This window comes from Mirounga leonina, unplaced genomic scaffold (assembly GCF_011800145.1).
Source record: "Mirounga leonina isolate KUSES-001 unplaced genomic scaffold, KU_Mleo_1.0 Mir_173, whole genome shotgun sequence".
Lineage (NCBI taxonomy): Eukaryota > Metazoa > Chordata > Mammalia > Carnivora > Phocidae > Mirounga > Mirounga leonina.
The window spans coordinates 44,589,841-44,603,219 of record NW_023270447.1 but is presented as its reverse complement, the minus strand read 5'-3'; the positions used below and the strand labels follow the sequence as shown (position 1 = coordinate 44,603,219).

Here is a 13,379-nt window from a genome sequence, read left to right as displayed (position 1 = left end):
GAATACGAATAAAGCTAAAGATTTTGTTCTATATAACTAGAGGGATGAAGCTAGCATTAACTGAGTTGGGGAAGGCTGAGGGTAGACTAGTCCTGGAAGGATGTTAAGGATTTCATTGTTGGACATGTGAGTTTGAGATATTTATCAGATATCCAAGTGGAGTTGTTCAAAAGACAGCTGGATTTACAAGTCTAGAGTTAGGGAGAGAAGTCTGGGCTGGAGATATAAATTAGGAAGTTACAAACATGTAGGAAGTATTTTAAACCAGGACATTTCCCTGTCAAAAAAAAAAAAAAAAAAGAGGGAGAGAGAGAGATTCACAGACTAAGCCTTGAGATACTCCAATATTAAGCGATCAAGAAGAGAAAAAACTGAGAAAAAGCTAACAGTGAGGAAGAAATAAAACTAGAAGAGTGTGGTATACTGGAAGTCAAGGGAAGACAGTACACTGTATTAAGGAGAACAGAGTGATCAATTGTGCCAAATGTGACTGACAGATTACTTAAGTAATGGCTGAGAATTTACCACTAAATTTAATCAAAAGGAGTTCATTAATGACCTTAGCGAGGGCAATTCTGGTGATGTGGTACAGGAAAAAGACCAAACAGAGCAGGCTTGAGAAAGCCTGGAATGAGGGGTGCCTGGGTGGCTCAGTTGGTTAAGCGGCTGCCTTCGGCTCGGGTCATGATCCCAGGGTCCTGGGATCGAGCCCCACATCGGGCTCCTTGCTCAGCAGAGAGTCTGCTTCTCCCCTGCCTGCCGTTCCCCCTGCTTGTGCTTGCTCTGTCTCTCTCTCTCTCTGGTTCTGTGTTAAATAAATAAATAAAATCTTTAAAAAAAAAAAAAAGCCTGGAATGAAAAAAAATGAAGAACAGGAGTATTAGACAACTCTTCGAAGGAGTTTTGCTTCAAAAGGTAAGTAAAGAAACAGAGAGGTAGCTGGAGTTTTCACTTTAAAGTCAAATCTGATTATGTCAGTCTTACAATCCTGGTTTTTTTGCATTTCACTCACAATTAGGACATTTGGGGGGAGTTGGGGGAGATGGTCGATGGACCAGAGATCCTATTTATGCATCTAATATTGAAAGTATGTCAGATTTTATGCTGAGGGCAGTGGTGTCCCATCTACCCTGGAATGGGGCACCAGACTAGAAATAGAGAAATAAATTAGTAGGCTTTGTAGAAACTCAAGGTATAACCTACTGGGCAGTAGCAGGACAGAAATGTGAACAAAATTGGGAAATACTAAGAAAGCAGAAGTAACCACACTAAATGTGGGAAATGAGGGGAAAGGAGAAGTCAAGAATGCTCCAAAGTTTCAGCTTAAGAAACTGAGTAGGACAGGTGCCATTCACTAAGACAAAGAATGAGATGACTTGAAGGAGAAGATGATAGATTGAGTTTGGGACCTTAATATATATAAAGATGGTGAGAAAAGCCAAAGGGGTGAATGAATGAAAAAGGGAATAGGACAAGGATATAATCTTGGGGATATCAAGATTTAAGGAAAAAACAAAAGAAGAGGTATCAAAGAAAATAGAAGAGTGTTTTATACTAGAAGTCAAGGAAAGAATTTTAAGAGCAGGAAATGCCAAAGCTGTAGAAAGATTAAGATATGGACTATAAAGATCCATTTGATATAGAATAAAGATTGCTGGTGAATTTCAGCATGGCCAAAAGCTGGACTCCATTAAACAGAAAAATTCATAAAAAGTAAGTATTATAGGAACAAGCCTTTCAAAAAGCTCGGCTGGAAAGGGTAATGAAATTAGAAACGCAATTATCTATGTATTAGATCACCCTAAAGAATAACCTGAAAATGGGTGGCACAGCAGAGACTGTCTAATTGTTCACTGAGCCACTGCCCTTTTTCTCATGGACATACAGTGAAGTTACATATTCTAGCCCATCTTGCAGTTAAGTGTAGCCATAACTGAGTTTTGCCCAATGTAATGAGGACAGAAATGATGTATGCCATTTCTAGATCTGATCCATAAAACACACCTACCCGGGGTTCCTTTCCCTGTTTCCCATCTGCTGGCTGAATGGAAAGGACTCTGAGGACAAGAGGAAGCAAAGCCAGAGATGAAAGGTGCAAGGCTCCTGCATGACTGCATGGAGCAACAATCACTCCCCTTACCTCACCCAGCCCTCCTCGCCAACACCAACTGGACTATGATGTGAGGAGGAAGTAACTTGTATTGTGTTAAGCCACTGAAATTCTAAAGACATCTGTTGCAGCCGTTAGTCTGCTCCAACTAAAACAGCTGGCTAGTATAAATAGGTGTGTGGCTTGGTGATCAATCAGACATGGTTACCAGACTTCAGTTGCTGGAGAATACATAATAGAATGACTATATCTGCAATAGTAAGATGAGAGTTTTCATCAAGTATCAATATTATATACATTTTGAAAAAGAATATGCTAACAGGAGAAGGAAAATATGTGAACTGGGAAAGGAACATTCAATGAGTAAGAATTTGTCAGTGAGCTGGCTCTTTGGTAGACATGTACTGAATATTCTAAGAAAATTATTTATGGGGGAATCTTAATTTTGTGACTTATCATTAAATTTACCCATCAATTTAGCTCCCCTTGTTCTGATTCAATGCTCATTAAGCAAATTCTATTTTGGAATTGTAGATTTTACTATAGGAGGGGAATAAATTGGCCAGTATACTTGCAAATATCTGGTCTCCCTGATAATTACATTTCTTCTGATAACTGACATCAGTGTCTTGTGAGCATGATTAGTACAGCTCAGTCACACTGAGCCTAATCTACCCATAGACACTGAAAGAAAAATCAGAATTAACTTGGAAATTGAGTAACAGACCATGGTGGTGTTACCATTACAGGTAATATAAACCTTTAAGTCCAACCTGAGTGGTTAGCTGTTCTCAACATATGACTGATTTTCTAAGTTGTTATATTATAACCTATGATGTCTTAGATCAGCACTTAATAAATTCGTAGTCATTTGGAATTTTTATGGTAGAAATATCAATCCAGGGACGCTGGGTGGCTTAGTCAGTTAAGTGTCTGCATTTGGTTCAGGTCATGATCCCAGGGTCCTGGGATCGAGTCTGACATTGGATTCCTTGTTCAGCGGGGAGCCTGCTTCTCCCTTTGCCTGCTGTTCCCCCTGCTTGTGCACGGCCACTCTCTCCCTCTCTCTGACAAATAAATAAAATATTTAAAAAAAAAAAGAAATATCAATCCATAAATTCAAAGCTTGGCTAAACCATATATAAGTACTTGGGAAGTAATTCCTTTTAGCAATTTTTACTTTACTAATGAGAAATCTTGGAACCCAAAAAGCTTAAGTGATTGGCTTAGGATTACACAGCAAGACAGAATCTAAAGCTTCTCATTAACTCAGTGAAGGAAGGTCAAAAGAAAAATAAGACTCCACTAGTAATTTCTAGGAATTCTAACAGAACTGGTAGAAATAGCCAAAGAGTTTAAAAGAAAGAAAGAAAGAAAGAAGAGCGAGAGAGAGAGGGAGGGAGGCAGGGAGGGAGGGAAGAAGGGAGGGAGGGAGAGATAGAGAAAGAAAGAAAGGAAGGAAGGAAGCCAAACAGTGGTTATTTCTTGATACAACTGTAAATAGGAGCCATCGAATAAAATGGAACAATGTACAGTTAAGAGATAAAAGTATAGTGCCACCAATTAATAAGAATGGGTAAAACTAAATCATGTTTTTAGTATAAGGCAGAAATATAAGATGTTAGCTTTACTACAGCAAAAATAAAAAGCAAACTTAAAAGTCCTTTAAACAAAGAACACTCCTAACAAAATAAAGCCACTTGTCTTAACGTCCCAAATGAATTTTCAAATTCTGTTTAACCATTCATCATCCATACCTATTACAAAGAATGAAACCAAATTTCAGAATGCCCTTAATATGCAAATGATTAATAATTAACATTCTTTTATTTTTTTAAGGATTTATTTATTTGAGACAGAGAGAGAAAGAGGGAGAGGGAGACAGAATCTCAACAGACTCCACATTGAGCACAGAGCCCAACCTCATCAGCCTGAGATCATGACCTGAGCCAAAACCAAGAGTCAGATCTTAACCAACTGAACCACCTAGACATCCCAACATTCTTTTAATACTAAAACTACATGATCCCTTTTTTGCACTCTAGAAATCCCCCAAATTTTAAAAACAGAATTTTTTATAACTCATTTAGTGGCATAAACTGACTGAGTTAACATGGCATGAGGCTATTCACAGTCTTTATCTATCCCACATAGTGAACTACTGTGCTTTACTTGGTGGTAAATTGCATTTATATTAACAATATGCACACTTAAAATAGAGGTTTTCTGAGAAAGGCAAAAAAGATAAATTATATTAGTGCAGTATTTTCCCCATAAATTAACTTTTTATCTCTTTATTCTATGTAGTCAAGATACAACATAGGCAAGTAACCTAAAAATTTAGCTTCAGTAATGGACTTACACATTTCGGCAAGATATAGGCTTGATAAAACCAACTTCATTTCCAGTAAAATGTGTTTCATTGCCACCAAAATCCTTACAAGTTATGTTGGGTGCTGGAAAACAAGGAACTAAAGGCAGGGAAAAAAAAAAAAGCAAGAAACCACTGTTTTTCTGCAGAAAAGGTATGTAATCATGTTTAAGACTAGCAAAAAGCACAAGAAAATACAAAATTATAACACACCACCTCCCAATATAACACCTAACATGAGACTTTAGATAGGAATATCTAAACAAAGGATAATATGATATAGTGGTCTCAACACAAAAATATAAGAATTGTCACATTGGGTTCAATGCATGACCCTTCTAGTTCAATCTTCTGCCTCCGACAAAGATGACAAGGGAAGAATTGCACAGTATTACTGCCCTTTACTTCATCTCTAGGGTAAAGAATACTTCTCAAATTTTTGTTGGTAACTCATCGGGTAATTCATTAAATTTAACATGATCTGATAGTATTTTCCGTTTTTATTAACTCTTGCAGAAGACAGTTACTATAAACTAAGATTCTTTTCATCTACTCTAAATAATTTTCTTTTTTAAAAGTTGTTTGTTCATTTTATTTGTTTATTAAGTAATCTCTATGCCTAACGTGGGGCTTGAATTCACCACCCCAAGATCAAGAGTCACATGCTCTACTGAGTGAGACAGCTAGGTGTCCCCCACCCAGATTACTTATTCCAAATATATTTGTTTCTCTATTCCCTCTAGAAATTGATGTAGAATACCACTTTAGCATTTAGCGTTTTTGATCTTTACTCCTATTCCAGATGACATAATAAGAGGAAGTAATACAGAGCTTACTATGTGCTAGGCAGGAGCTGTCCTGAAGCCTTTTAGCCTTATTGTGTAAAGAGCTATGTGCATTGCCTTTTTCAAAACCTCAGATTCCTTGTAGATAAAAATAGCACTAAGATCACCTCTTCATAGGACCATTGTGGGGATTAAATATGATATAAAGTACCTAGTACAAAGCACAGCATACAGTAGCTATTCAATAAATGTTATTGCCTTTTCCTCCACCATTTCTGATTAAAAGGTACTAATGCTTTTAGGCTAATTTCAGACTGCTTATCTCTATGTTTAGGATCAATAATTATAGGATTGTGGTTTGTTTTTTCTTTTTTGAGAAAATGAAAATAGAACCTTGTATAATAGTCTAAAAAAACCCACAGAAGCCTAGAGTTTTATCATGAAAGGAAAATGGTATTCATTTTCTGTCTACTTTATAATTATCTTATGATTTCCAACGAATCATTGTCCTTTTATAGGCCAGAGTAGTACACTGAGAAAACGATGTCGGAAAAAAACGTAAAATTACTTTACACACTTTTGTTGGGTTATTGAAAGTTCAAACTACGTCACCTATAAACTTAATTTATTTAATGTATTTACATGTCCAAAACCAGGTATTTACACTAAAAGACACAGATTCAGTATAAATGAGAACCATTTAAACAAGCAAAAAAGTAATAAAATGAAGGGAAGACAAAGAGTGAGGAAATAATATACAGTTGACTCTTGAACAACACTGGTTTGAACTGCATACATATACTTATATGTGGATTTTCCTCAATGGCTACAACACAGTACTGTAAATATATTTTCCTTATAATTTTCTTAATAATATCCTTTCCTCTAGCTTACTTTATGTAAGAATACAGTATATAATACACATAACATACAAAATGTGAATTAATCAACTGTTATCAATAAAGCTTCTGGCCAACAGTAGGCTATCAGAAGTTAAGTTTTGGAGGAATCGCAAGTTATACACAGACTTTCTATTGCACAGGGGCCAGCGCCCTAACCCTTTGATTGTTCAAGGGTCAACTGTCCTAGGAAACAAGTAAGAGAAGACATTGTAATTGAGCCACAAATTTAGATCAGAGCTTCCTGATAGTTAAGACAGAAAGCTTTACAGAGCTTTTGTGGTATAATTGAAAGACAGCATTCCAATTCACCTCTAAGCAACTGCGGGAACTTGGTTTGGTTCATGACCCAAGGGAAACACAGAAAGTCCTCAATAAGAACGTTTACAAAACATAGAGGTTTCCCACACAGCCATTTCTTGACTCCAAATATAAGCAAGGATTTATAATCTACAGAGATGGGGCAAAAGTTAACAGACAATTTATATGTACCTGTTTGGACACCTGCCTTGATACTGGGATAAAATGTACTGACTTTTGTGAATAAATTATTACCACGACCCTTAGGTGATATCTCTTGAAAATCTGCCATCTTAGGTCATGTCTAGCACTATATAGTAGATAACTCAAAATTGAGATTAGCAAATGTCTGAAATGCTTATATTCCACGTTATTGACTGAAAGAAGATCAATATGCTCTATTTCAATGACCAAGGGCAATTTTGTTCCCCAGGGGACATCTGGCAATATCTGGAGACATTTTTGGTTGTCACCTCTGAGGAGCTGCTACTGCCACCTAGGGGGTACAGGCCAGGGATGCTCCTAAACATCCTACAATGCAGGGGCGCCTGGGTGGCTCAGTCGTTAAGCGCCTGCCTTCAGCTCAGGTCATGATCCCAGGGTCCTGGGATCGAGCTCCTCATCGAGCCCCTCATCGAACCCCTCATCGAGCCCTGCATCGGGCTCCCTGCTGGGTGGGAAGCCTGCTTCTCCCTCTCCCATTCCCCCTGCTTGTGTTCCCTTTCTTGCTGTCTCTGTCAAAAAATAAATAAAATCTTTGGGGCACCTGGGTGGCTCAGTCATTAAGCATCTGCCTTAGGCTCAGGTCATGATCCCTGGGTCCTGGGATCGAGACCCGCATCGGGCTCCCTGTTCGGCAGGAAGCTTGCTTCTCCCTCTCCCACTCCCTCTGCTTGTGTTCCTGCTCTCTCGCTCTCTATCTCTCTGTCAAATAAATAAATAAAATCTTTAAATAAAAACCATCCTACAATGTATAAAACAGCCTCCTCACAACAAAGAATTACCTAATCCAAAACATCAATAATCCCAAGGTTGAGAAACCCTGCTCTAGACCAGTGGTCTTCAAAAAATTTTACTTGCACCCTTCCTAAAGTAACTTTTTACAACTCTGTACTCCCTTACACACTTAAGTTGATATCTAAAGTTTTTCATCATGGACTTAAATGGTTGGAAAAAATATAATTTCCAGCATATTATAAATATTGCCATTAAACGTTATAGCATGCTTTACAATGAAATCTAAACACCACAACAATTAATAGCCATCATCATCCAACAGAGAATGGATAAGAAAGAGCTCCTCTTGAAAATTCAGAAATTTGGGGGCACCTAGTTGGCTCAGTCAATTAAGCATTGGACTCTTGATTTCGCCTCAGGTCATGATTTCAGGATATTAAGATCAAGCCCTGCACAGGGCTTGGTGCTCAGTGGGGAGTCTGCTTCACTCCCCCTCCCTCTGCCCCCTACCCCAAGAGCTCCCTCTCTAATAAATAAATAAATCTTTAAAAAAAATAAAATTCAGAAAATTTACATCAATTTTAGGAAAAGTAAACACATAGTATCTGAGGATCTGGAAATCAATTCTGATTTATTCCATCCCCCCCCCAAAAAAAAGATATGTTTAAGTACTAATCTTCAGTACCTCAGAGTATGACCATATTTGGAAGTAAGGTCTTTGCAGATGCTAACCAAGTTAAAATGAGGTCACTAGCCCTAATCCAATAAGACTTGTCCTTATGAATAGGGGAAATTACATGCATACATAACAGGGAGAAGATGATTTGAAGACATACAGAGAGAATGCTATGTGAGGACAGAGGCAGAGATCAGACTGATGCAGTTACAAGCTAGGGAATGCCAAGGATTGCTGGCCACCACCAGCAGGTCAAAAGAAGGGAGGATATATTCCACCCAGAGTTTGAGAGGGAGTATGGCCCTGCCAACACCTTGATTTCAGATTTCTAGCCTCTAGGACTGAGACCGTCAATGTCTATTATAACACTCTTATAACAGCCTTAGGAAACTACTTCAACAATGATACCTGTTTACCTCTTGGAAAGCTCTGTGTACTTCCAGGAGTACATGTACTAGAGTTTAGGCATCAGGCATATAAATCAAAGAGATGTCTGGTTTAAAAAGTTACTTTTTTGCCTTGATGAGGCCCATTCCACTTCCATAAACAAGTGACCTGCAAGAAATCTACAAACACAAGTTTTTCCTCAAAATGGATCTTTAATTTTTTTAAATCCTCAAAATAGTAAGTTCTGGATTGGCAAACTGTGCCATTAAACAGAATTCTATTGCTAATTTTTTTTTTTTTTTTTTTTTAAGATTTTATTTACTTGGGCGCCTGGGTGGCTCAGTTGGTTAAGCGACTGCCTTCGGCTCAGGTCATGATCCTGGAGTCCCTGGATCGAGTCCCGCATCGGGCTCCCTGCTCGGCGGGGAGTCTGCTTCTCCCTCTGACCCTCCGCCCTCTCATGTGCTCTCTCTCAAATAAATAAATAAAATCTTTAAAAAAAAAAGATTTTATTTGAGAGAGACAGAGAGCGAGCACAAGCAGGCAGAGTGGCAGGCAGACGGAGGAGAAGCAGGTTCCCCGCTGAGCAGGGAGCCCTTTGTGGGGCTTGATCCCAGGACCCTGAGATCATGACCTGAGCCGAAGGCAGATGATTAACCGACTGAGCCACCCAGGCACCCCTCTACTGCTAAATTTTAGATAATCTTCCTCAAACGTATTACCTTGCACTTACTTGCTCAGTTTGAAGCTGTCACTTTCTTGTCTCACAGCCAGATCTTGTGAGATCTTCCTGCAGACTATCTAAAATCAGATCTTAAAGAGATATTTGCAATGCAAAATGCTATAATTATGATTCCAGTTGGGGTTATTGTCCAATACACCTTGCCTAATAAAAATTGTTTTTTGAGATGACAGTTTCCTGTACAACATTTTAAAAAATCAAACATTGATAGGTGAGTTGAAAAAAGGCCTTATAAGAATATTAAATACTAAGAAATCATACCTTTCTATTTTCAATTAGATACTATTAATTGTTCAAACAATAAATTTTGACAATTATAGTTTTCAACGGTATTTTATCATTTCTATTATAGGAAATGATTTATAGTTGACATGAGACATATGAGAGAAAAATGCTCAATGCTCCAGGCTCAGAACCTCAGGAAAGCTACAAACAGTGGAAAGAGGTACCAGAATGAAGACGAAACCACACTGCTACAAGGATTCTAAGGTTTGAGAGAAGTATGAGTTAATTATTTCAAGGGATGAAAATTATATACTTTAGTGAGGAAGGATAAGCTGCTGCTCCAAATATATACAGAGATTACACGAGAAAATAAGAGAAACATTAATACTGATTTAATCAGATTTCTTTGAATTGACAGTGAACTCCAAAGAGCAGGACTTCAGAACTGGACAAATCTGGGTTTAGTCCAAACTCTGTCAACGAGTTTGTTCCTTTGAGTAAGTTACAAAACCTCACTGAATCTTGTTTTTGTCATCTGTGAAATGTGGATATTACTCTTGTAATGGTATTGGGTATGTAGTAAAAGCATATGGTGTGTAAAGCATGATACTTGATTACAGAAAATGTTCAACAAGTATTAGGTTCTCCACTCCAGCAAATTAGAGAACTTCAATATTGAGAAAACGAAGAATGAACCTGACATGAGATATGAATATAACATTGGGAGTGGCTGTAACACTAAGGGAAGATTTTGTGTAATGAAATTAATCAAAAGAGGGGCGCCTGGGTGGCGCAGTCGTTAAGCATCTGCCTTCGGCTCAGGTCATGATCCGAGGGTCCTGGGATCGAGCCCCACATCAGGCTCCCTGCTTGGCGGGAAGCCTGCTTCTCCCTCTCCCCCTCCCTCTGCTTGTGTTCCCTCTCTCACTGTGTCTCTCTTGTCAAATAAATAAAATCTTTAAAAAAAGAAAAAATTAATCAAAAGAAGCCCACAACCCTAGAGTTTGTTTTTACATACTTTATGGTAATTTCTTTTGACCCTTATTTTTTTTTCAAGTAGTCTCTATGCCCAACGTGGGGCTTGAACTCATGATCCTGAGATTAAGAGCAGCATGCTTACTGACTGGGCCAGCCAGGTGTCTCATTGACCTTATTTTTAAAAAAACCCTATTAAGTAGACAAAACTAGTAATATGCTTTTTTTTCTTTCACAAACATGAAAACTAGATTCTAAGAAATTAAATGACTTGACAAAAGCCTTATAAGTAAGACTCTGGAAATCCTAGGTTAACACTCATTATTTCTTAATCAATACTCTTTCCATTATACCATAATTCCATGCTTACACTGATTTCAGGAACAAGCAAAAATAACAAATCAATATGATTAAGACTAAGAAAGCCAGTTACCAATAAATGTTAACTAGTAGACAAAATTAAGCAACATGCTACAACCTGAAAACTACTCAATTCTCAGATTTCCTGTAAAAAAAGTTTTGCTCTGGCCAATGTCTATGATTTAGATGGCATCAGTTTAAACCAGTACAAGTACACAGTATTTCTCGATTATAAAAAGTAGCATTATTTTTTAAATGGAAAAAAGCTATCAGAAATAAACAATGACGTTTCATAATGATCAAAAGGACTGACCTAGGGAGTAAGTGATTTGGGATCCTACTCCAGTTAACATCATGGCTCTGGACTATAGTCTTGATCTGTCAGATTTAAGGGTCAAAACCTGATCTTAGGATCCTGTACTGCAAAAAAATGTTATAAAAGCATTACTTAGGGTCATTTGATAAAATTAGAGTATGGATGGTAAAGTACATATATTAAATTTACTAAAGTTTACAGCAACTAGAATATCTCTATTCTTAGGAAAAACACACATAGGAGCAAAATACATACAAACAGAGAGAGAGAGAATTCATGAGCACACAATGATAAAGCAAGAAGAATAATGTGTTTACAACTGGCGAATCTGGGCAAAAGATGTATGGGTGTTCTTTGTACTACTCTTTTTTTTTTTTTTTAAAGATTTTATTTATTTACTTGTCAGAAAGAGAGAGAAAGAAACAAAGAGAGACAGAGCACAATCAGGGGGAGCGATAGGCAGAGGGAGAGGGAGAAGCAGGCTCCCTGTAGAGCAAGGAGCCTGATACGGGGCTCAATCCCAGGACCCTGGGATCATGACCTGAGCCGAAGGCAGACCCTTTATCAACTGAGCCACCCAAGCATCCCTCTTTGTACTACTCTTATTCTCGCACCTTTTCTGTAAGCTTGAAATTATCTCCAAGTAAGGGCGCCTGGGTGGCTCAGTCAGTTAAGCGTCTGACTCTTCATTTCAGCTCAGGTTATGATCTCAGGGTCCTGAGATCAAGCCCCAGTGTCAGGCTGCACGCTGGGAGTGGAGTCTGCTGGAGATTCTCTCTCTCCCTCTGTACCCCCTCACCCCGGGCATGTGCATGTGTTCACACTCTCTTTAAAAATAAATAAAAATAGGGGCGCCTGGGTGGCTCAGTCTGTTGGGCGTCTGCCTTCGGCTCAGGTCATGATCCTGGAGTTCTGGGATTGAGTCCCGCATAGGGCTCCCTGCTAGGCGGGGAGCCTGCTTCTCCCTCTACCCCTCCCCGCTCTCATGCTCTCTCTCTGTCTCATTCTTTCTCTCTCAAATAAATAAATAAAATCTTAAAAAAAAATAAGATATTTTAAAAATAAAAATATTTTAAAAAGAAAAAAGACATTATCTCCAAATAAAAAGTCTAAAAATAACACACTCTTTGCATAACTAATTTATATTGTTAGAAGTTAGGGTAATGGTTATCCACTAGGGCAGAATAGTGAGTATAAGAGAGCATGAGTGGGCTTTTAGTATGTTAATAATGTTATTTCTTGATTTGGAAGCATTCACAAATGTGTTTAGCTTGAGAAAAATCATTTGAGTTACACTTATGTGTACTTTCCTATAAATATATTTCAATAAAAACTTAACAAAATAAAAAAGACCTGCCAAAGGACCAGAGCAAAATTTTCTAGAGATGGAGTCTAAATACTTTTGTATTTCACTGATTGGAAAATTGAAAACACTTGCCTATGTATGTCTGTACAATCTAGACAGAACACTCTTTGAGGGCAGAGATTGTGTCTTCTTTCATCTATCATCTATACCACCTAGTAGAAGCCTGTCATGTAATTTTTCTCAATAAATACAGTAAATAACTTACCAATAAATATCCTATAATATAAATTTTCATTAAAGTAATTATCTTGATCCATTTATTTTAATCAATTTAATTATCAAATTATTTATTACAAATGATTTCTCAATAAATAAATATGCTTGTTAGTTGGCACTGGGTTAAATGGAAACTATTTTTCTTTTTAATTTTAAGAGTTTATTTGAGCAAAAATCAATTTGAATCGGGCTATGCCAAACTGGAAGTGGTTAGAGTGCTCTGCCCACCTGCAGGAGCTAGAAGACTTCTATAGAGAAGTAGAAGCAAAGCAAGGAAGTTATTTGATTGGTTATACCTTAAGAATTTGCCTTATTTGGAAAGGTCTCACTGACTTTTTGTGATGGGTTGTCCTTAGGGGTTTTTTTTATTTTTTATTTTTTAAATTGAAGTATACAGTTGACACACAATGTTACAATAATTTCAGGCATAGGACATAGTGATTAGACAAGTCTATACATTATGCTATGCTCACAAGTGTACCAACCATCTGTTCCGGACAATGCTATTACAATACCAGTGACTTCTCTATGCCGTACCTGACATACCTGTGACTTAATTCATTCCATAACTGGAAGCCTGTATCTCTAATTGGGAACCATTTTAAGCTCACATTAATTTAATGTTACAGTTGAATTACTTTGCCTTTGTACCCAATTCTTTTATCTTGAAATTACCCTCTTGTAAAACATTGTT

General features: G+C 37.6%; 1 protein-coding gene across 1 annotated transcript in view; it reads right to left on the bottom strand.

Annotated features, from left to right (window-relative positions):
- TM2D1 (TM2 domain containing 1) overlaps positions 1–13,379 on the bottom strand; it is a 46,448-nt gene that overhangs the window by 27,911 nt on the left and 5,158 nt on the right. Inside the window, exon 3 of the mRNA XM_035018412.1 lies at positions 4,473–4,581. Coding sequence (XP_034874303.1) covers positions 4,473–4,581 — 109 coding nt within the window. The remainder of the gene's footprint in view (positions 1–4,472; positions 4,582–13,379) is intronic.